The following is a 25,604-nucleotide window of genomic DNA, read 5'->3' on the forward strand; positions in this document are numbered from 1 at the left end:
AAAAAAAAAAAAAAACAGGCGAGATGAAAAAGAGGCAATACAAATGTTGAGATCATTTTGTAGCTGTATTCGATCTCTGCAATCAACACTGTGACAAGTTACAGATAGTTTAATGGAATCTGTGGTGAGTCTTATAAGTGAAAGATAACAAGAACTCCAACAAATCAGTATGAAAATGTGAACTTGCCACATAAAGTACATTATTTACAAAAAAAATACATTTGAGTGGGCAAAAGTGAAATAAATTATAAAACATCGAGATGTTGCTCTAAATAACATTCAAACAGTGAAACTGAGCTCAAATCAGGTTTACTGCAGCCGCTTTCACAGACGAGCATCCTCGATACATAAGAGGTGCAGAGCAAATTTTCAAAAAGCATCCGAGCGAAAAACCCTTTACGCAAGAGCCGTAAAGGGTAACACACAATACCTAAAACCACCACAGAATAGTGCCTGTTAAAAGCGAAAACAAGGTGTAGTGTCTAGTTTCCATTTCCTGAACGATCAGCCTCGACTCATCCGTCTGAAATGATGGTGATGGCAACGAGTTCCTCTGAACACTCTCAGAGCATCATACAATCGTAACACTGAAAGGTTCTCTGTACAGCATTTACCGACTTGCACGATAATACGATAACGGTGACCCATGTTAAGAAATTATTGCTTTAAGCAATGTTAAAATATATACATTTTTCAAATCCATGTAAGTAAGTGGTTAATTGAAAAAAAGAAAAAAACCTTCGGACACTGCTACTTTATGATTGTACAGCTTAATTTGTTTGTTTATATTGAAATGAACCATTTCATAAATTCCTCTATGTAGTTAGATTAAAGATATATTCATAGTTTGAGTTCACCAGCAACTTTGGAAGCAATGTTTTTAAAAGCGATGGAGTTGCCAGATATCCTCTTAAAACGGACACCATTAAGTGAGAGCCGGGGCAGTTTGCAAACCTCCATCTCCCACTGGACGAGGCTGTCGCTGCGGCTGTCCCCGTGGGCACAGAGAAGCAGAAAGCATTCGCGCTGCTGGTGACTGCAGCTGTTGGCGTCCAGGACTTTGCGGATCTCATTTATGATGTCGGCTGGCTCCATGGTGCTGGTGGTGTTCATACTCCAGGTGAAACGGAGAGAGCGGGGTTTCCCGTCTTTTCCATCTTTCCCTTCATCTTTCTGCTGATCCCCAGATACATGGCGACTGGGAGACGGAGCGGGATGGGAATGGAAGAGAGAAAGGCAAGGTTAAGGCAACAGATGCAGAAGAATGTTTCTATTATTGAGGTTATTTATTCACTAAGACTAGATCACAAAGGTAGTGAAGAATCATTGCAGCAGCTGCATGCATGGGTTATCATCACACATGGGAATTAATGCCAATCAATGCATAGCAGACTAGGGGCATGCACACAAGCAACTCACTTCTAATGCCATAAAATATGAAATAGGGCTTGGTGAGAAGAGTAAGAAAAAAAAAATAGGCCCGTTATTATTTTCAATATACACTAAAAATCTATTATTAAAAGTATTTAATAATATTTAATAATAATTTCTTTTCAGTTGTAATTTATTCCTGTGATGCAAAGCTGAGTTTTCAGTAGCATTACTCAAAAGTAGTTTTTTTGATGATGAAAAAGTTCAAAAGAACAGTATTATTTGCAATAGAAATCTTTGGTAACATTTTAAATGTCTTTGCCACTTAATCAATTTAATGCATCCTTGCTAACAAAATTATATATATTAAAACTAACTAAATTTACAAATAAATAAACCACTTAATGAGCCATTGGTTTCTATAAGACATAAAAATAGGTACCAAAATGTTTATTTTTATTTAACTTATTTTTTTTAATTTTTTTTTTACAGCTGAACATTTCAGTCATACTGTCCACATTTTAATTCATCTTTTGCAGACATAATGGGAACTAAGTTTCACTTAAAGTGTAAATTAAACAGCTTTTCCCACTATGAAAACTATATACACAGTCACAAATAATTATTTAATACACTGATTCTGGGACAATCTGACGGTCCATAAACATTTCAGCATCACTTGCCCCTTGAGTTTAGTTTGGGCTCCTCTTCAATACATCCTATAAATGCAGGCATGTTTTGCACACATCCAGTCTGCTTTTCTACATTAGTAGCATGCAATTATATAGGATCCTTGCATTCTTTCCTATGTAGACAACAGGTTGAGTAAAAATATTAGTATGCATTATAGTGCATATATGCAGCAAAATGCTCCTCTTTCAAGTTATTTTTTCTAGCTGACTGATGAACTTATGGACACGCAATGGTTATTTTAAAAGTAAATGTATTTTTATGTGCCATTGTTTAAAATGTTTACACGTTTTCCAGTTTGAAAGACTAAAAAAAGAATTTACTACAATCCGCAAAACTAGTCTTATGACGCTCTCTGGTCAAATAAAGTGCATTAAAATAATTTTGCTACTCCTAGTGTTACATAATTTCAAATAACCAGCTAAATCAGCATGAACATACTGAAAATCATTTTGAACATCACCCAGCCCTAATGTAAATGGAAGAGGAAAAGCACATCACTCAAACACTGAACATGAATATAGCAGACTAACGGCCCTTGAGCTGTACACACTAACACACACTCTTATCTCTCATACAGTGTGCAAGACGGAAAAAATGTCCACAACACACGAAAATAATCAACCAGGAGAGGAAGTAAGGGTTTCCACAGTCACGGACACCTCACCTTGAGCCCTCAAATCTCCCGCTTCTCTCAAACTCGGTTGAGACTCTTTTATTGTTTATTTGTTGGAAGGTTATAGATCACGATGGAGCGAAAAGGCAATGGACAGAGACAGAAAAGGAGGAAAAAGGAAATAATTTTTAGTCATTTTAGAGCAAATCACTCACTACACACACAATGAGATCGAGAAAAAGAGACTGAATGAGAAAGCACAAAAAGACAGGGAAGCAAAAAGGAAACCCTGACAAAGACAAAAACAACTTATACGAGACTCTTACGATCAACTTGGACGCCTGAATGTGTACGGTAGTTTGTCACCATGCACTCATTTGAACTGTCATGCTGCTTCCTTTAAAGAACAATATACATCTAGAAGTTCACTGAAAGAGTGCATCATGGGAAAAAGCCTATTCTGAGCACTGGATGCTGACATCAGACACATATACAGATATAGAGGATGTGTCTATACATAGAGTTTATACTGTGCTCTTCACATGCGAGAGGGTGCATGTCCTAGTGTGATAATGGAGAAGCCTTTTGCTTTCCATTAAACACAATGTGAAGTTGGAGCTGTTGTTTGTGGGTTTAAACGAGCCCTTACTCTAGACACTCTTCAGCTGCGAATTCCTACAACTGCCTATAGCCAGAGCTGCTGAATCTGGAAGAAAAGAGCAGTTCAAAGCCGACACAAACTGGAGGACGCAGATAAAACGAATAGCCATTACAGAGCCACATGTTTGGAGACAGGGTTCCCACGCTTTCTGACCGATGCATTTACAGGAATCATTCAAATTCACTAATGATGACCGATTCAGACAGCTGGACGGATTTACGGGCAAGAAGAGATTCAGATGTGTTCACATCAATTCAATATGGCATAAAATATGTTTTTGCATAAAATCTCAATCATTAATGTTAGTTCATCAGAATATCTAAACAGCTTAATGGGTCAAATAAATAATATAACAGATCTGATTTTAACTAACTTTTAAAACACTTTCAAATGAACTTTAACTATGACTAATAAATAAAACTAATGCAAAGTGGAACCTTATTACCTTACATACATGTATAATAATGTTTTCCATGGCCGTGGGAACCCCGTGGTGTGGTGGAAAGGGGAGAGGCTGGAGGAGAGGGGGATGATAAAGAAAGAGGAAGACTGTAAACGAGTGGAGCGCAGACTTACTAAGAGTCTTTGCCGCAGGGTTGGAGGGGACTGTGAGGGTGGGGGGCACAGAGGGGGCAGCCGGCCCTGATTTGACGGCAGACTGCCGTTTGCTCGGGTCAAGAGTGACCCTGAGGGAGGAACAGACAGAGAAAGAGATAAAAAGAGGGAGGGAGGAAGAGAAGGAAACACAGGGAAAGAGAGGGACAGATTGAGAAAGTTTCAACATTAACAGAGCATTTCGTACTGTCAGAGGTTTATTGAGCGGTTCACAAATCTGAAGACATGAAGGTGAGTCCTGAAGCTTCGTCAACACGTCGTCTGCTGTAGCTTCAAACCCTCCTACGAGCCACAACAGACTCCTCCCACCAAAAACCCTTCTTTAGGACGTGCCCATATCCTCTGATAGACTCAGGATAGCTGCGACACGGACCTCCAGAGTGCATCAACTATATTGATATTTTATATTACAATACACTTCAAAGGTTTAGGATTGCATTCAATTGATAAAAATGACAGTAAAGACTTTTACAATGTTACCAAAGATCTCCATTTCAATTAAACACTGTTCTTTCGAACCTCCTATTTAAGAATTTGAAATATTATATATAAATATATATAGCAGCACTATCGTTTTTAATTTATTTGTGTCACTGAAGACTGAAGTAATGAGGCTGAAAATTGAGGAATAAATAACATTTAAAAAATGTATTAATGTGAAAAGTAAAAAGTTATTTTAAATTGTAATAATATTTCAAAATATGACATTTTTTTACTGTATTTTTGATCAAATAAATGCAGACTTGGTGAACGATTAAGAATTATTTCAAAAACATTTAAAAAATCTTAATTATTCCAAACTTTTAACATTGCCGTGTACCGTATTTTTCGGACTATAAGTCGCACATGAGTATAAGTCGCATCAGTCCAAAATTACGTCATGATGAGGAAAAAAACATAAGTCGCACTGGACTATAAGTTGAATTTAACCAAGAACCAAGAGAAAACATTACCGTCTCCAGCCGCGAGAGGGCGCTCTAAGTTTTCAGTGTAGGCTACAGGAGCACAGAGCAGCATAGAGCGCCCTCTGGCGGCTGGAGACTAATGTTTTCACTTGATTCATGTCAAATTAATTTTGATAAGTCGCAGGACCAGCCTTATAGTTCGGAAAATACGGCATATAAATCTGGTAAAGACAACACTACCCATAAACCTGAAGAGAGATCCTCCATTTAGAGATTAAACAAATCACTTTTGCCAGAGAAGAACTAAATCGGAGCTCAATAGTAGCCACTTGCTTATGATGCATTAAGTGACTTATTGAAGTCTCCCTATAGTATCAAACTAAGTAAACATTGGTAAATATCTTGCTACAACCTGAGTTCTGATTTGAGTTCTGCATTTATTTTAGATTTGATCTATTATTTCATAAACTAAGTACATACACAGTCTTGTACCTTTCGTCACTGACTCCTAGAACCAGAAGACCTTAATATTTTTTAACCACCAGATGGCAGTGTGGGTCCATTATGTCGAAACCATTACTAACAGGAGAAATCTTCAACATTGTAGAATTTTCTATTTTTAAATAATTTCATAACATCATTTTATAATTTCAAATGATATAAAGCTATTGCAGATCACAGCTAAACTGACCTCTCTACACACTGTTCAGTTGTGAAAATACCGAAGCCCTTGTGGAATCAGTTGAATGATCCAAACAAATGTTTTTGCAATGCCAGATTAAGTCATACACATTGTTTTGCACAATCAGCTTGTGTCATGCAAACATTTTGATTAGTAGCAATCAGTTAAAGAACGGTAGACTGATTCGATCTGATCACACTAGGATGCATTTTAAAGCATGCTGTAATCAATCACTGAGAGAGCATTAAACTCCAAATCACTGCAATCAAATCACTGTGTTAGTGCGTCAGCCCCTAGGCTCCTCTCATTACATTAAAGACAGATTTACACCCCATGAACTCAATGGCCTACCTTTTGGAAAACCTGAATGACATATTTCTAAAACACAAGAATGAAAAAAAGGATAGACATTACAAAGATGGACAAAATAAACAATTTTTAACGAACCCTTAAGAAAAAATACAAATAAATGGAGGAGGAGGTCAGGAAACAGGAAGGAAGAGTCATGTCTGAATCGTATGGCAGTGGCACTGTAGATAACGCTGTGTTTATGCGTGTGAATGTGCGTTCACCTGCGCGTGAGTTTGGAGGTCAGCTTGGTGAGCAGGTTGTTGGCATTACCGCGGCTGCGCGGCTGCGTGGGCGAGGCGGGTGGGCCGTTGTAGGTGGCCATGCGACGATCTTTCAGCTGTCCGTGGAAGGTGCTGCGGCTCGCAGAGCCTCGTGGGAAACGTGTTTTATCAGGAGTGGCAGCGGTGCTGATGCTGTGAGTGGAGGCACCCGGGTCCCGAGAGCCAGGAGACAACGTCACACTACAGACAGAGACAACATCAGGCTGGGTTTCACTAACAAACTCAACCGGTACAGCAAGGTGCTAGGAACAGCTTCAACACACACAAATAAAACACACCCTTAAATGTCATGCAAGTGGCATAAACACAGTTAAATATTAGGGTACAAAGTTTCAAAAAAGACCTGCACACTATAAAGAAGAAAAAGAGACATTAAGCAGCCTACATATCAAGGCAAATATTTAGCACATCAATCAAGACACAGGAAGGGCAACCTGTACCTGTTCTCTTTCCCATTAGGAATGACAGAAAGGCGGTCTGTGTTGTTTCTCTCAGTGCACACGTACGTGTTTCTCCTCGAGATGCCTCCCGATTCAGAGTTATTCTGTGTGACAAGAGGAAATCTCCATCATCATGGGAACTAGTGTTCAAAAGTTTGTGTAGTGTATGATTGGAACAGCGATGGTGAACTCACATTAGGTGTGATGGAGTTTCCTCTCTTCCGGTCAAGTATTTCTGTGTTGTTGGGGTTGTTGGCGTTACCCAGGAGAGGGCTGGGGGGGCTGTGAGTGGGCGGCTTACGTGCTGTGACCCCTCCTTCCTGCTTGACGTCACCATCGGCTGTGACAGGAGCCGTCTTCTTGGAGTTACTCAACACTGAGTTAGCGACCACACCAACTGTGAAAGAAGACAGTTGGGAGATTTTCTCAGCCAATATTCATATCTCTGATTAATTTCACTAGTTAATAGGCATATCATGTAATTATGTAGAGGAGAAGTTTTAGTCAGTTGATGGGCTCTGCACATTTTGGATCCAAAAACCTAATGTTTGACTCTGTAAAGAGAAAGTCACCTTGTTCACTATGGCGTCTGGATTTTTTGGATTCGCTGGAGGAGACGCTTCTCTGGACCTTCAGGTGCGATGGTGACTGGCCGTTCATCTCACTGGTCGGTCTGGTCTTCGCCACGGAGAGATTACTGTTGGAGCTGGATTCACTGACATCCTACAAACACGCAAAATCAGCAAGTCACATTTGTAGCATAATATCAGTTGTAAGTAACCACTTTTCATTCGCAGCTCACCTCATTGGTCTTCCTTCCCAGCAGCAGGTATACGGCTGTGATCTCGTCATAGTTCATTTTGGACAAAGACTCCTGGATCTTCTCTCTGGAGAAGCCCATTCCTACGATCACATCTGACACACACAACAAATTCAGATCAGTTTTAGAGTCTCCTTCTAGATTAGGTCTTTACACCGTACGTTTTTTGTTGAGAGCTATGGTTCGGTACAGTACAGTATGCCATTCCGTTGGGGTACCTAGCACAGCGAAGGCTACCGAAAGGGCGGAGCTAAACTCAACGCAGAACGTTGATTGGTTGACTGCAATCATCACTTTTGTGTGATAGAAGGGGATATAAATCTTCTCCCTCACTCGTTCCGCTCTGTTGCGGTTATTGGGTTTATTTACATCAGAGTGCGCAAACAAAAAATATACCCATGTATTTTATCATTTTATATTCACACACAGACAATAGCCGTTTCTCAATAAGCGTTCTTGTCTGTTCTTGTGGACTTGTGAAACGTCATTGCCCGAACACCCGTGTAATTTTCTAAATATTACTATTAATGTGTCATGAAATGTAGTGTTAAGAGCTTTTCAGGCAAGAATGTCATTGTTTAAAACTCAAATCTGTGATTTATTAAAAAAAAGCGCTTATTAGTGTTGGGCGATTTGGTCATTTTTCAGATCGTCATATCGTCATGTATCAATATCATGATACATGATATTACCGTGCATGGGTGGAGAAAGAGAGAGACTCTTTGTTCTTGTCATAGAATAACTATTTGGTGTTTTAAACTGCAGGTGCCCCAGAGAGAGCCAACTAATCACCAATAATCGGAAAAACATACTTTCAAACATACTGATAAACTAGCGTTAAATATACTGTATTTAAAACAGCTAGTTAATATGGTCGGACGCAACTGTCATATCACGTGTCCTGTGACAGATTTGCCGCATCTGCACACGGAAGTTATCCATCTTAATGTTCTGTAAAATCTGTCAACGGTGAAAATCAATAGTAGATCTCATTTAAAGTCCAGCAGTTTAACACTAATATTGGACATAAACGAACATGTAGATATAAAGTATTCAAAACGGGTAAGTTCATATATTTGTGGTAAAGTAGAATTTAACTGATGCATCAAGTCATACAGCGCTCCGGACCGCATGCCTCATGACGAGACCGACGCACTGACACAGAAACAAGAAGGAGATGCTTTCTAACCATTAAACTTCGTGATGGCTCGTTCAGATTACTTGTTATAGTGCAATGAAATACCTTATATCTGCAGACGATGTACGTCTGTTTGTGGATGAGACTCATTCACCGGCTACAGGCGTGTTTGTGTGTGAAATGCGGTGCTGAAGTGAAATAGCTGGGCAGTTTGATACCCGAAATATAATAGGCCATCTAATTAAAATACTAATAATTCTTTTTATAATTTAATACATTAATAGGAGAATGAGCCTAATATCGTCTTGACTATCACAGAGAAATCTGCTATCGTCGATACACAATACTATTTATCGTGTCTATCGGCACAACCCTAGCGCCTATTTGAAAAATGTGCAATGGCGATTTGGGAGCTCCAGGCGATCACCGGACACTCAGTGCTCATTCTCAAGGTTAAAACATTGGTGTGATGCAAGCAACAGCTACAATAAATAAAACCGATAATGGGTGGGTTAGATTTATAGTGTGTAAATAATCAAGCATTTATAATAATAATAATAATCAGTCATACTGGCGACACAGAGGGCCCCCCACCAAATTAAATTTTGCTTAGAGCCCCATAAATGCTTTGGGGCTACTGAATCGTACTGAACTGTACCGCTCTGTGGAAACGAGCCTTATACTATTATTATTGCTCATACTTAGGTTTAGTGTTTATGAGAGCACACAAGTAAACAAGTACCAAGAACATGAATGATATCTACAATAAGGACTGCTGTCTACCAAATCAGACACTAACAGAAGACTACAGCAAGTCTTTAAGAGATTCAGGATAATTAAACATGTAACATGTTAGCATAATCGTAGCACACATCACCCCCTCAGTTGCTATGCAGACACTATAAACCAGTAGGTCGATACCCAGAGATAAATCCAGTTTATTTGTAAGAATGTTTCTGAGTCATCTGTACCTCCTACACATGCTAACAATACACAGATCCATCCTGTAGCCACCCATTCCCTGTTACTTAAAAGAGAAAGCACTGTACCTTCCGTTTTCAACTGAAATAACATTTGTTATGTAACACTTTACAACAAGGGTCTGTACATTAAGATTAGTTACTGCAATGGCTAGCATGCACACGATTCGATAGCATTTACTAATACTAGATAACGGTGATTTTACACACACTACCATTAAAACATTTTTTATTTTTCGAAATCCTGTTCGGCAAGGATGCTTTAAATTAATCAGAAGTGACAGTCAAGACATTTAACAGACTTCTAAAGAGTATTACATTGAGAATAATAAGAAATGTTTCTTAAACACCAACTCAGCGTATAAGAATGACAGAAAGACTATCTTTCTGATAAGAGTAATGAATGCTGAAAATTCAGCTTTGAGTCACAAAACCATTAATTACATTTGAAAATATATTCAAACCAAAATTTCAATATCTTTTGAACTACTAAGATATTTTTAACATTAAGAAAAAAAAAGTAAATTAGTAAATAGAAAACAAACAAATATAATTAAATAATAATAGTATATTCATGAATTCACATTAACCTTAATTCATAAATGCTGTAAAATTAATATTAAAAATGGTGTTTGTTAGTTCATGATAGCATAGTAGCACTTGACTGGCCTGTTCTGCATATACATGAGCATATAGTACATAAAATAAATGGGAAATAACTAGAAACTAATCGTGACCCTAACATTAACCCATGTTATGTCCATTTAGTTACCTTAAATTACTCCGCACAGTAATTAAATTACACAGTACACATATTGTAAAATAAAGTGCAACCACTAATGTTAATAAACTGAATCTCACTGTAAAGTGTCAATTATTTAATTATTTTTTCAATGATCATTTACTGCTCGATATTGCAAATTGGTATTTCTTACCATATTGTTTTAATGCGTTATCTTAATTATGAACACACTGGTTTGTAGTGCAAACAGTTTTATCGTTTTGCTGCACTTATTCTTCACATTATTTCTCTACAGCGTCATGTTGAGGCAATGGATGTAGTCAAGAAGTGCCAGTCGGAGGTTGTGTGATGGAAAGCTCACTCTCTATTAATGCACGTTCCAGAGTGAAACAAGATGGAAAGATATATTTCATGAGCCTGAATTAAGCCTTCTCCTTTCACTCAGATCTGACTCTAATGGGCTCAAGGGAATCCACATGTTGGTTGACTTGAGTGCTTTCCTTCAAAGAGCTAAAGCTCCCTGTTTGCCCTCCTCTCCATACACACATACACAAGGGCCTCCGTGGGCTGCCAGGCTCCAGCATGCTCCTCTCAACGTGATGCTTCTCTCAAAGTGGGGGCGGGAGGCTAGACGAGCTCAGTCACCATGGATTAAAGTGTTCTTGTTCCTGCAGTATCCTCAATAAGTAACCAGGTGTGTGTTCATGTGTATGTGTGGTTATGCTGGCAGGCGTATGTACGCAGCTGCGGATCGTTTGCAGATAAGCATGCAAAGCTGGGGTGCACCGCATTGCCTCGTGCGCCTGCGAGCTACTGTACTGGGACTCATGTGAACATATCACATTGCTACACGGGAGATCCTCGCTGAGAGATAGCGAGAGAGAGAGACGGAGGGGGAGACATCTGAGAAGCCAGCTGCTGGGTATTACGCAATAACACACACTAACAAGTGTGCCCCCTATGCCCTCATTTCATTGTCTCTGGATGCTTTCTCTCAGGGTTGTGATAAGAGTGCAGATATAAATATAAATTTCCCTCAGCATGCTCTAATAGAAGTTGATAATGCTACAGTTGCATGGGAATGAACATTGATATGGCGGCAAATGAACTAACTGCAGAGTAGTTTCGTCTTACCTATTCTCTTCTGGTCAGAGATGTCGGCCTCTGGCTCAAGAAAAGGTTTGAGTTCATCATCATCAAAGCCAGCATTGATCCAGCGTTCCTTCATGATTTGCTGATGGAGAAAGATCAGAAACCATCAGCTCCAGCCTGAGATCATTTCTACGGCTGGGCAATACAGCTAGAAATTTCTCAATATTTTGATCTTAAAAAAAAAAAAACACTAAGTACATATTTTATTAAGTTTATTTACACTACCATTCAAATATTATGCTTTTTAAAGTCTCTTATGCTTTTCAAGGTTGCATTTATTTGATCAAAGTAAGTACTATTGGGAAATATTATTAGAATATATATATATTTTTAAATGAGATTTATTCCTGTGATGGCAAAGCTGAACCCTCATTATAAATGACTGATATTTGAAATATCATTATATTTGGCTTTACTGTAACCTTTTATCAATTAAAAGCATCTAAGCTGAATAAAGTCTTAATTTCCTCAAAATAAATTACGGACCCCAAACTTTTGAATGCTAGTGCTCAGAAACAGCTTAAAATGGTCATTTTTAACAGAGAATCATTGTAACCAAAAAAAAAAAAAAAAAAGAAAGAAAAAAACAGAAAGAAAAGAAAACGAAAAAGAAAAGATGCTGATATTTGAAAAATGCCAAATATCGGCCGATATATCGGCTTTGGAATATTTCTGAGCAATGACTGCTCAATTTTATTTTGGTATAAATATTGAATTTAATCACTCAAAAGTAAGTACAAAACATGTGCTATGAAAAACATCTGACACGCTCTATTAAAAGATAAAAAAGGCAAGGTACAATAAACCAGAAGAGAGGTGAAGACAGACAGACAGAAGATGGATCGAGACAGAGACTAACCTCTAACGTTCCTCTTTTGGCTGGGTTCAGTACCAGGAATCTCTTGAGAAGATTCTCACAATCAGTGGACATGTAAAAAGGGATCCTATATTTACCACGTAACACACGTTCACGCAGTTCCTGTGGAAAACACACAGCAGTAAGCACACAGCGACGCAAACAAACACATGTAAACATGGAGAAAGTGAAGATGAACCTTGAGATTCTGTCCATCGAAGGGCAGGGAGCCGCTGACCAGCGTATAGAGTATGACGCCCAAACTCCACACGTCCACCTCCGGCCCGTCGTACTTCTTACCCTGAAAGAGCTCGGGGGCAGCGTAAGGGGGGCTGCCGCAGAACGTGTCCAACTTATTTCCCACCATGAACTCGTTACTGAAGCCGAAGTCAGCGATCTTAATGTTCATATCAGCATCTAGCAGCAGGTTTTCAGCCTGGAGGAACACACAGATCACTTTTATCTTCTTTTCATCTTGTTGGTGTTTTCCATACATGTGCACTTTAATATAATAACACACGTCATATCCCTGTTGTAAGAGTTTTTGCAAAAAAAGAGAAAACAAAGCTATAACTTCTTACCTTCAAGTCTCGGTGGACTATGTGTTTTTGGTGACAATACTGCACAGCTGACACGATCTGTACAAAACAAGCACAAATGGATTGAGATCATTCAATATATCAATTTAATCAGCTGCTTTACCTTTAAATGTTATTTAAACAACTAAATGTGCAGAGAAGACCTGATTTGTAGGTCGATTTTGACGGTGAAAAACTTTTACAATTTAATTTTTTGGGTTAAGTAAGAATTTTTAAATAAGTTACTTTTATTCAGCGAGGACGTATCTAATTGATGTTAAAGAATTTACAGTAAAAAAAAAAAAATAAATAATGGACTGACAGAATGATTTCTGAAGGATCATGTGACACCGGGGACTCGGTATGATGCACATCTCATAAAAAATATTTTACAATGTTAATGTTTTTATTGTATTTTTGATCAAATAAATGCAGCCTTGGTGAGCAGACGATTTTAATTTACTGCTTCATATTTTTACTGCTGCTATATTTTTTACATATCATGTGTTCCCGGGGAATCGAACCCACAACCTTGCGCTTGATAGTGCAGTGCTCTACCAATTGAGCTACAGGAACACTAAATACATTACTTAATAAAATTCAGAAAAAGGACATTGGTCCAGGGCAAGCTTGTCATGGGGTGTCGACTCATTAATAGCTTTTTCCCTAAATTCAATGGTTTGTATTGATTGGCTCTTCTGTTCCACAGAATTGGCCGGACTCAACCCTGCTGATAATGACTAAACGCTCTATCCCCCGCTAAATTATGACACAACACTAAGAGCAACAAACACGCTCGAAGTGCAGAGAATACAGCACAGATGAACACAACATTACTTTTACCGCATTCCCACTTAATGTGAGTTTCTTCGGTTGTTCGGTTCTTCAGTGACATTATTGAGTAACCTCACATCACCTACTTGTGTCAAAGGGCTCTTGTCAGATTTAATGCAGTAACAGCCAAGATATGCAAGTTCAGTGGTCTGGGGTCATTACTGGACACAACATGATGCTGATGAACTCATTTAAACTCACAGCGAGTAGAAAACTAATCACGGTGTGTGTCTAACATGTCGACAGAAAACTGTAAGATAACTGCACCTGTCTAAATTTAGCTCTGGCCTCTTTCTCCTTCATCCTCCCATGAGCCACTAGATAGTCAAACACCTCACCTGCAGGAGACACCGAGCACAGAGAACACAGAGGTCAGAGATAAACACTCAGGAAAGACAAGAAGCTCATACACACACACACACTTACCTCCGCTAGCGTATTCCATCACGAGAAACAGTGTTTTCTCAGTCTCTATCACCTCAAACAGTTTGACTATAAAAGACAGAGACACGCAATGATAGAGAAGAGAGAAATAATAAACAAAGGCAAAGAAAAAAAGTTTCAGGTACAGATCTTGTGATATTGATATTGAAGTCTAATGATTGGTGCTTAAAGAAATTTATATATATATATATATATATATATATATATATATATATATATATATATATATACTCAATATTATAAATAGACAGATAGCATACAATTTTATTTCATCTACATTTGGACTGGTGATTTAGGTTTGATTGATGATTTTGATTATGATTATGATTTAAACACTGATGTTATTGTTATCTAAACTAGACTAAAGGTAAACAGTAACAACTACAACTATAAAGTAGACTAAAAATATGATCTCTTTTTTCAATAATACAACTAAAAAGTATATGTATATAAGAAAAAAAATTATAAAAACACTAAGTTAAAGTACTATAATTACTCAAACTGAAAAAAAAGTAAGCTAAAAAGATATTGAAAATCTGATAAATTACTAAAACTACAATTAAAATTAGAATAGTATTTAAATAATACTAAAACACTGTGATTTAAATAAACAAAAAAATATGGCAATCATTCAGTACCATAGTATACATCAAAACAGTTACATCACTGTTAAAAACAGCAATGATTTTGTAAGAGATGTTTCATCACCAGCCTCTTTCTCATGAGCTTTATGTTTTCAACTCTTTGGAAATGATTTCTTATTTATAAACCTGTTCATTTAAAAGCATGTTCCACATCTTCCTGTTCAGTTTAATGTCTTTCTGTGGTGCTCTCTCTCTCTCACTTTCTCTCTCATGTTCTAGCACCAACAGTGTGTCTAAATATAGGCTAGTGATACATAAAGCCCCTCTGTGTGAAGACTTGACGACGTGTCTACCTCTGATAATCACAGTTCTGTTTGCAAAACAGGAACTGACAACAAATGTGGAAGAATCAATTAAACTAAAAAGAGGAACATTATCTAGGCCACTACGTATGGGCTGTTGTTCCGGTTCAAAAAGGGGGAAGTAGAAACAAGTGTGTGTTTCAGTGTTATTTTGGTATCATATTACATATTATCATGAAAACTTAAAAACAAAAACAAATTCAATACATTATTATTATTATTATTATTATTATTATAGTTATTGTGTTAAATATTATTAATAATAATAATAATAATAAGACTACATTGAATTCGTTTTATTTCATTCTGTTATGTTTTTGTAATTTTTATAGCTTTATTTCTATTTAGTTTGAATTTATTTTGTCAGTTTTAGTAATTTAAGTACTTCAACTTAAACAAGGGGCTGCACGATTAAATTCATAATTGTCGATTATTCCCATTAAATTGTAACTGTGATTATTAATTACCACAACTAACTTTGAATTATCACAATTAACTCTGAATGATGTTTATACCATTGTTCGATGCAACTGCATGCCGTGTTTTTATATGTAACAAACTGAAAACACTAACTGAAAAACCTTTAGTTTTTTTTTAATTGTTTTAAGCCTCATGTGTCAACTATACATCGGATTGGTTTCTTCTTTAATTTATATTAAAAAATAAAAAATATGAATGGTTTCATAATTTTATACTTTAAACGATGGAAAACCCCTTAAGATAACATGTATAAAGAAAAAAACGCATCTTAAGCACACAGAATAACATAAGTGGTTTAACCGATTAATTGCCGCTTTAAACGATTACATGAGGCATCCATAATTGTTATCAGGATTAGATTAGATCCTGAATTAATTCGATTAGAAATTTGATTAATTGTGCAGTCCTAACTTAAAACATTTTACTTTTTTTGAAAAGTAAAAAAAGTAAATTTAGTTACTTTCACCTAATATTCATATTTTGTTTCATTAATATTATTATTATTATATTTTTTTAAATGCATTTAGTTAACAACACTGGTGTGTGCATGCTTACCAATATTTGGGTGGTTTAAATTCTTCATGATTGTGACTTCTCTGGAAAGCTGTTGAAGAGAAGATCATAATTAATTGTAATCAACATGTCACAATGAACTGTGAAACAAAACCTTAGCACCATCTTTCAGCATTAATATGAAACAGGAAGCTAAATACAGCTGGACTGTGTCATTGTCATAGTGAACAGAGTGCTTCCTTTTCAGTGCAAACTAGTGTTAAGTGCTATTCATTATTGATCTCTAAAAATAAAAGGCTGAATCCTCCCCTCTCAGTGGAATGGAAGAGTCATGCATCTTTAATAGCACTATAGTAAGCAGACCGTGTTCCTGAGCTGTTAGCACGTACTGCTCTCCACGTCGCACTCTCACAAGTGTAGCTGTAGCGTCGGAGACGGTGAGAAAGACGCGCTGCGATTTTGAACCGCAGGGAAACACTTTCAGTACATCATAAACCCAATCCAATTCTCACCACACTACATTCTGTGTTTGAACCTTTCAAACACTGAGGCCAAACCAGAACTCAGATATTCAAGCACAACATGTACATTTCCATTCAAACGCAGAGGGGATCTTAGATGTCTCTTTTTATCATTGTAGAAATAAGAAAGTACTGTCAACAGACAGAAAAAACTATGTTTTGAGAAATAAAATGTTAGGCAAATTATATATGAACAGACTCTTTACAAATCTTCAGAATAAAAACTGTAAAGTTTGCTGAATGCAAGTGTGGATTTCTGGCTCAGTGCATGAAGAAAAACTCATTTTGAGAAAACAGCCTTTAAAGGCATGGATTCTAACTGAAATACACAGATGCAAATAGATAAAGTGTAATGAAATATACACTTAAAAGTGTATGTTGTATGTTTTATAGTCTAAAACATGACTCATAAATTCACCAGTGCATTAAAAAAAATTGTTCAATACAAGGTTAGCTTTAAAATCGGGGAAAATAATCCTTAAACGTCCATTCATTTCTTAAAAAAAAAAAAAAAGTCATTATTACAGTAACATTTTCAATAGATGTCTATAGGTGAAGATGGAGTTCTCAAGCAGAAATAAGCCCATGTTTCTATACAAGGATTTAGACTCCCAGTTGAGTTCAGTAAGTAAAATATTATTATTATTCCAAAGAAATACACATTTTTATTCAGCAAGGATCCATTAAATTGATTACAAGTGACCGTAAAGATATTTATAATGTTACAAAAGATATGTATTTCAAATAAATGCTGTTCCAAAGAAAATTCAGCTTGGCCAACACAGCAAGAAATTACATTTCAAAATATACAACAATTATTGTAATAAATCGTAACACTTCACAATGTTAAAGTTTTTCTGATCAAATATATTAAATTCTTTCAAAATCTTACCGACCCCTAACTTTTGAAAGATGTATATGTACAAAGCCACGTAGGGTTTAAATGAACATTTTTTGCTCAGTACAGGTATATTGCCAGAAAAATGATTGTGAAAATGTCATAAATATTCAATAGAAGCCCTAATACTCACTATATGCAAGTCATATTTTCAAAGTCCCATGATCACTGCTGTCTGAATACAGCAAACTGCCCATGATAAGAGACGTAAAGACAAGGGGGAGAGAGAAAGACAGGGAAACACTTTCCAAGATGCAGATCAATAGTGAATGGTCTCTGCACTATCATCGCAAACATTAATTTTACATGATAAGCTTACTTTCATGTAATTTTTAACAATTCAAGTTCCAAATTAATTTCTGATTTATATTTTCACACAATTGTTTGCTTTTCAAAAGATTTTCATCTTTCTCTCTCAGCTCTCACACTCTCTCTCTTTGGCGCACCATCTTAACGCTTCTGTGATGACTAAAAAACACCAGTCCACAGCAGAACATCTCACTTCAGCCGAGGGACCAGACCTAGTGTGGAGCTCAGACGCCCGCGCACAATTACACAACAACACACATGCACAGCACACTCATGCTAGAGTCACACAACCTGGAAATTACTCCAAACATCTTTGCTTTACTGTTGAAGCAGTGGAGCTGCATGCCGTGAAGATAGAAACAGACTGAAATACCCAAGAAGGTGAAATGATTTCCACTCACCTTCACACTATACAGAAACAGTGTTGTTATTAACTAACTGTGACGAGTAGGGCGGGGCCGAGAGCCATGGGAATGGAGCGAGGCTGCCGGAGTGATTGGAAATGAGCAACAAAAAGGATATAAAAGAGGAGCGACGACAGTGAAGGACGAGAGAGGACTGGACTTTGTTTTGTGTTTGGTTGTTGTTTGTGAGGGGTGAGGGGTTGTTGCGCTGTTTTGTGTTTATTTTATTATTAAAGAGTTGTTTGATTGTCCGCCAGTTCCCGCCTCCTCCTTCCCGTGATGAAGTTTGTATATTGTTACACTAACTCTATTGTTTTCGTTAATCTGAAAATAATGCTGAAATTAAAATCGAAATAAAAACGTTTTAGTAGTAAAATTACCAAAACAAATTGAAATAAGTATAAAAGCTAAATAATAATAAAAAGGAATACAAAAATAAAAACAACAAAAGCATAACAAAATTACTAAAACTTCAGCTAAAATAAAAATGAAAACTGAAAAGATTAAAAAATAATAAATACTACACTGTATGTAAATAATGATAAAATATTTGTTTTTCCCCTCTCACATATTTTTTTTTTTACTTACTGCAAATCTATAAAAGTCTGTAGGTGGCTATGTATGAAATGACGTCAATTATATTACTAAATATTTATTTATTTATTTATTTGGAGTGTTTACAGTAATATTATTGTGTTTATTCAAAAATACCAGTATTATACTTTCACATTTATGTTTTTTAACCCACTGTTGATTAAGATGAAACTGACTGGACTGGAATTAAATAACTTCAACTGTGACTCTTCTGAGTTTTGGAGTCTCCATCTGTATAGGTGTTATTTACAGCCATCATGACCAGGGTTGCCAGGTTTTGACAAGAAAACCTGCCCAATCTCTACTCAAATCTAGCCCGGGGTTCACCCAATAAAATTCGCATTACAGGGGACAAAAATCATGTTATTGGAGACGCTTCAACCCACAGACATGAAAGACAAACCGCAGACTTGGCAACATTGATCATGACTGTTGTTGTCACATGACTTTTAGTTTTAAAACAACTTGGAAGCAAAACCGAGACCTCCTTGTCTCAAGTCAGTAATGTAAGCTGTTGTGTGAGCAGGACACACTTTCTAGTAAACGCAGTAGTCAATCTCAAACACCGCGTGAAAGTAGCCAATGGGCTTATTTTAAAGAGTCAATTTAAAAGAAGAACAACCTTCCTTTCCCAAATACTTTGAATGAAGTGTCAAAACATGTAAAGTAAAAAAATTACTTCATCATTAGTACAAAATACACACCATAAACAGAAAATGAATGCAATGCTGATACTTAAAACAAAACACAGAAAGCCCAAAGAGGCCTGATTGGGCCGGTCTCTCATTACTGCGGTGCGTGAGCCACAGCCGTGTGTTGGCTGACGACCAGCAGGCCACAGAGAGAGGATCTACTCTGAATCCCAATCAATGGAGCTGTGGAAAAACTAATGGTGGCTGCGGCGAGCAATTTACAGCTAAAATTAGAGACACATCCTAGGTTTGTATATCTCTGAGCGAGCACTGATTAGCATTATCATTTGAATTGGTCTGATCATCCCATGCCCACATCTCTCCCGGCCTTTCATTTCACATTTATCACTCATGTGTAAACCTTCTACTCCACTCCTTCAGACTGTCATCAGGATGCTTGTGTCTTTGCCTGTTCTGCTCTTTAGCTCCCATCTTGGACCATTTTGAGGCCCAACTAAATGTCCATCTGTCGTTCCCCCTCATATCCTCCTCCTCTCTCTCCATCTTGGCTGTTGTGAAGACTGACTGTGAACTCCAAACTGTTCACCATAACAGTCAGAAACAGGTGCAATGTCGCGAAAAGCAACAAATGATGGGATGTAATGCTGACTGGGTTTTTATTTCTCTGTGATTGCACTGGGTAAACAAATTCATACTACTATCCCAGAATTCCTACTAAAGGAGCATCATTATCTACCATTGCTCAGCAAAACCGAGCGACTGGGAATTTCACGTGATGCCAAAAGTTCTCCCAGGCAGATTTAGCTTATGATTCAGTGGGAAATTGAAATTACCGCACTGATCAACAGAAAGCTGCTTGGTTTAACTTCTGTGTGTGCTTTGATTATTACGTCGCTGCACTATTGACAGAAAATTTAGCTTTTTTGCTCATAATTTTGCTAATGTGATTGCACCTTTATAGTGACATTAGAAACGGGAATCATTACCAGCTCCTTAATGAATAATAATATTTTACTTAAAGGGTTAGTTCACCCAAAAGTCTAAATTATGTCATTAATAACTCACCCTTATTGAAACTGTGTGTACGGTATACTGTCCATGTCCAGAAAGGTAAGAAAAACATCATCAAAGTAGTCCATGTGACATCAGAGGGGCAGTTAGAATATTTTGAAGCATTGAAAATACATTTTGGTCCAAAAATAGCAAAAACTACGACTTTATTCAGCATTGTCTTCTCTTCCGGGTCTGTTGTGAGCGCGTTCACTGCAGTGTATGATATCCGGTTCGCGAACGACGTTTGATGATGTTTTTCTTACCTTTCCGGACATGGACAGTATACCGTACACACAGCTTCAATGGAGGCACTGAGAGCTCTCAGACTAAATCTAAAATATCTTAAACTGTGTCCCGTAGATAAACAGAGGTCTTACTGGTTTGGAACAACATGAGGGTAAGTTATTAATAACATAATTATGATTTTTGGGTGAACTAACCCTTTAAAGGTGTATAAGGATGAGCAAATGATGACAGACTTATACATTTTTTTGGTGGACCAGATCTTTAAGTGAACAAAATGTTATGAGAGAACACATACAGATTGCAAGTTGTCTGTGCTGTATTAACTGCAATAAACTCTCAAATTCCCACAGAGTTTTGTACACATTTGGATAGAAACCCGTCCCAACAAAAGGTTTCAGGTGTGCAGGCTGTTCTCAGTGGAGAGCGTCTTGAGTGGCGGCGCTGCCTGCAGTAGATGGACAGAGTAATGCAGCACAGCTGGAGTACTTCAGTGTTTGAGCTCCGAGTGTGAAGGTTACTGCTGGAGGACTTCTCATAATGAGAGGTGACTGAGAACACCAGCTGAAAGGTTACTCCATACTACACAAACCCTTGAAAAACGCTCTGGATAGCACAGAAGATCAGCTTTATAAACCTGAGCCGACTGCCAGCATTACCCATGAATCAGTATGGAGCTGCACCACTGCCAAACACAAAATTAAGCAAGTAGCCAATATGCAATAGCACACAGACAACAACAATTCCCCCAAAGTCAGGAGCAAACAGAGAATGTGATCGTCCTGTAGTTAAATGACAACACTAAGAGCTCTGAATCGTGACACAGTTTTGAGATTTAATACACATAACTCATGCACATTTTAGTATTAAATGTTAACCTCACCTTTTGAAGGCTTGTTGGGTTTAGTTGGGTTTTATCAATAATTTTTATTGCCACCTGAGAAAGAAAAAAAAGAACTTTTAGTTACATTTTACATCATTTGAGGAAAGCTGGCAACCTAAAATATTATTCAATTATATACACAACTGTTCAAAAGTTTGGGGTTGGTAAGAATTTTATTTGATAAAAAACACATACAGTAAAAACAGAAATACTGTAAAATATTACAATTTAAAATTGCCGTTTTTTAATTTGATATATTTTTAAATGTAATTTATTCATGTGATTGTAAAGCTGTATTTTCAGCATCATTATTGTAGTCTTCAGTATCACATGATCATTCAGAAACCATTGTAATATGATGATTTGCTGCTCTGTCATCAAATATTATTGGTGCTCAGTTAAAAATAATGGTTTGTATTATTAGAAACACTGAAAACAGTTGTGCTGCTTAATACTTGTATTCAAAACTGTAACTTTTTCAGGATTCGTCAAAGAATAGATCAAAAGAACAAATTTTATTTAAAACAGAAATCTTTTGTAGCATTATAAAATATCACTTTCGATTATTTTAATGCATTCCTGCAGTGAAACAAATTATCTTGCAGGCCCCAAACTTTGGAATGATTGTCCATGTAAAAAAAAATAACAAGAACAACAACATTAATCTAACATGCATGTGTGGGTAAAAAATAATAAATAGCTTGTGATTTTTCCAAATTGCATACACGTATCATTTAAATTGATCACACTGCTCAAAGGAGTTTTAAAAAGTGTTGCAATTCCAAAAATTCCCAAAAAGACAGATGAAAGCAATAAAGCTAACGTGTCTGACTCTGGAAAAACCCCACGGCTCACTGTCGGTCAGGATATACTCCTGACTCCTCACCTCGCTTCCTGTGAGGATGTGGCGAGCCAGTTTGACCTTGGCAAAGTTGCCCTTTCCAATGGTTTTTAGAAGCCGGTAATTCCCGATGAGAGGGTGCACATCATCTAATCCCGAGCCAGAATTCCGGTTTCGACCACTCGACCGCACAGATCGAGAGGTCACCTCCCCTCGACCATGGCCATTCGTTGTATGCTGTCAGGAAAAAACAAACAAACATGCAAATTACAAACAGTAACAACAAAAACTGTACATGTTGCATATTGGAAAAAGCTGTCATTATCTACAGATGGAAACTTTCCAAATAAATGCAGCCTTGCTCACTTTATCCCAGATTTGGCCCTCCAGGAATTTACACAATTTCCGCCCAGTCATGTGAAGACCAGACCACTAGAAATCACTAATATTGACTATACCCATGTCACATCAGTGAGGTCCATTAGCACAGCCACATACATCAACAGCCCTACAACATATCTATATTACTGAACCATCGTAACAAATGATATTACATCATGAGTCATATGCATTTACATTCACAATTTCTTCAAAAATGATTAAAAGTTAAGCAAAACAAGCCAGAAAAAAAAAATACTTTAGATAGTCATATATTGTGACGTTATTTTATTTTAATATGTTCATTCCATTATGCTAACATTTCTCAAGGTCTCTTGTAACCTTGTGAGAGGACCTTTGTGCAACACCAGGTTGCAAATTACACTGAGACTAACAAAGTTGTTCAATTCAGAGGTCATGAGTGCAACTGGATGATGTTTAGTAAGGTGGTGAGTCTCATGTGGTATGTAAGGCTATGCTGACACTGCGCTATACAATGCTCCCACTAAATCCTGCATATTGTCCCTGACACCCCGACTTCACTGTTTTCCACAAAGCTCTACCGAATCGATTTATAAATCCACCAACAGCCTCAGGCTTGATACAAAATGTACAAAATGCAATAAAACGCAAACAACAGTCTTGATCAAAGGTCACTTACGCTTATTGTTGCACGATGCTTCATTTTAGATTGCGATCCTCTCATTTTTGTGTTGGCAAGCTGAATGGGCACTGAACCAAACAGCCCTGTCTTTTCTGTGACAAGAACTCATCAATACTCTCCCATCCACCAACACCGATCCTGACGAGCTGCATCACTACTGGAGCCTTTTTGACACCCAGTGCATGCGTGTGTGTGCGCATGTGTTTGAGTGTGTGAGAGAGATTTTGGGGCGGGTGGGGAGAAATAGATGGGTGATTGATACCTCATTTTACTTGCTTTTTTTTTTCAAAGGGGAGCAAGAACTGTGCACTAAAGTGTGTGGATTCTTGTAAGGCATTTTAAATATTAATACTATTAAATGTCAATAAATAATCCATATAGAATAACTTTCATGCACAGAAGCCTTTAACTAAATATATTAAGAATTTCAGTAAGCCACAATGTTCTCTTTTAATTCAGTATAAAATATGAGCAATTCATACACATTTGGATTGAATGGTAGATATGCAGTGAACAAGTCAAAGACTGACCTAATGCCACATTATTCACAGGCACCTTTAAGGGGTACCTGCATCAGCGCGCGTGCTCATCTCACCTAGTCTCACTGCTGACGTATGAACAGTAACCTATAGGACAGACTGACGCCAATGCGCAATATCTGCATCCTATCGGCGATTAAAACATGCAAACCCACGCACGGTCACGCACCAGCGTGCAGGACTTTAACTAATCAAGCATATGTTGCACCCATAAGCAGAAAAGCAGCCAAATTACTGATGCACTGGACCCCTGCGTCACTTCAGCCTGGTGCCCCATCTGTCCAAAGACTGGCACAGTACTGTTAATCCACTTACAGCACCCGGTCAGGCCAAAAAAAAAAAAAGATACGGGATGCGACACTGCCCTTAATTCTGGAGGAAAATCAGATGAATGATTTAAGAAGGTAGCATAGTATTGACCATAATCGCTGTCTAGGCAGGTTTGAGACACGGCCGTAAATTGCGAAGCGAAAAGATCCAAATAACACACTCACAAGCGATAAATCATCACAGGATTGAGTTAATAACTACTAACCAGACACTAGAGCATTAATAGGCTACTTACATGTTCCGCCTTGCGCTCGCTGACGGTGGGCAGCAGGGCTCGTGTTGTTGACATACTGCTGATGACAAGCCGCTTTCCCGGGATCACGGTTTAAGGAGCAGGATTTGCGGTGCAACGAAGGGGAAAATATATATTTCACAGATTGCACACTTGGTCAGTAGCATTGATTAGCATCTAAAGCTGGTAACGAACTTGTTAAAAGTTTGGGAGAAATAGTCCGGACGCTCGCTAACGCTACTGCGTTTAATTACCGATTGCCAGCCATCTGATAGATCCCAAAATAGCGAATGAGTCCGGCTAACTTGTGCACTGTTAAAAACATAACACTTCCAGGCCTGGTGTCGCTGTCTGCTTCATATTTCATATATCCAGTTCAAGTAAGAATAGAGAAAATTGCACTTCACGGGGCCTCCGCGGCTATCTCCCCCAAGGATAATCTGCTCATCGAACGATCCTTCAGTTTGACGGTCCGGTACATTCAGAGGTAACGGCAGAGAGCGGGTGATCACAGGCGTCGGGGCCACGGGGAGGACGCGCTTCTTGACGGATCCATTCCACCCGAACAGCCGCGTCTGTAGCCTCTCGTTCAAAGCGAGATCCAAGATGGCTGCCGAACAGCGCAGGAGTTTCGAACCGAGCCCTGAGAGAGACACAGGAAGTGAGGAAACAGACGGATCCCTGTGTTCATTGGCGAGCGCCGCATCCCTCAGACAGCTGTAGGTGTTCATATGGAAAAAAGGCAAAACTTCGTCATACCATAACAACTGAGACACACCCTGTTCAATTGAAGTGCAGTTTTACCATCTATGGTTTGACTGTTATGTCAAGGAAGACCGTGAGCTTTATTTAAATGTGCACCTTTGAGAAATATCATTAAAAATATTGTACACTAACTGACCTGAGAAACAAGCTTTAGTTTTGTTGTACATGGAGCGGGTCGCCCCCTGTGGGCGTCACCATGTTT

At 37.8% G+C, this 25,604-nt stretch overlaps 1 protein-coding gene across 10 annotated transcripts; it reads right to left on the reverse strand.

Annotated features, from left to right (window-relative positions):
• Positions 1-46: 46 nt before the first annotated feature.
• LOC128026430 (MAP/microtubule affinity-regulating kinase 3) lies at positions 47-25,386 on the reverse strand. Of its 10 annotated transcripts, none has more exons than XM_052613577.1 (19): positions 24,641-25,386; positions 22,540-22,731; positions 21,654-21,707; positions 16,138-16,186; positions 14,139-14,204; positions 13,980-14,050; positions 12,882-12,938; positions 12,500-12,736; positions 12,304-12,423; positions 11,427-11,526; positions 7,415-7,527; positions 7,185-7,335; positions 6,807-7,009; positions 6,613-6,716; positions 6,113-6,352; positions 5,892-5,918; positions 3,915-4,024; positions 2,729-2,773; positions 970-1,198 (listed from the first exon to the last, which is right to left on the reverse strand). In XM_052613577.1, the coding sequence occupies exons 1-19, from the start codon at positions 24,692-24,694 to the stop codon at positions 1,110-1,112; spliced, it is 2,082 nt and encodes a 693-aa protein (XP_052469537.1). In that variant the 5' UTR covers positions 24,695-25,386; the 3' UTR covers positions 970-1,109. The 10 variants fall into 10 exon arrangements, 8 of the variants coding, with proteins under 8 accessions (XP_052469543.1, XP_052469534.1, XP_052469535.1 ...); XR_008186421.1 differs by having other exon boundaries at positions 1,095-1,198; positions 2,729-3,383; positions 24,641-25,385; XM_052613583.1 differs by lacking the exon at positions 3,915-4,024 and having other exon boundaries at positions 47-1,198; positions 24,641-25,383.
• Between the last annotated feature and the right edge of the window lie 218 nt (positions 25,387-25,604).

Source organism: Carassius gibelio, chromosome A13 (assembly GCF_023724105.1).
Source record: "Carassius gibelio isolate Cgi1373 ecotype wild population from Czech Republic chromosome A13, carGib1.2-hapl.c, whole genome shotgun sequence".
NCBI classification, from domain to species: Eukaryota; Metazoa; Chordata; class Actinopteri; order Cypriniformes; family Cyprinidae; genus Carassius; species Carassius gibelio.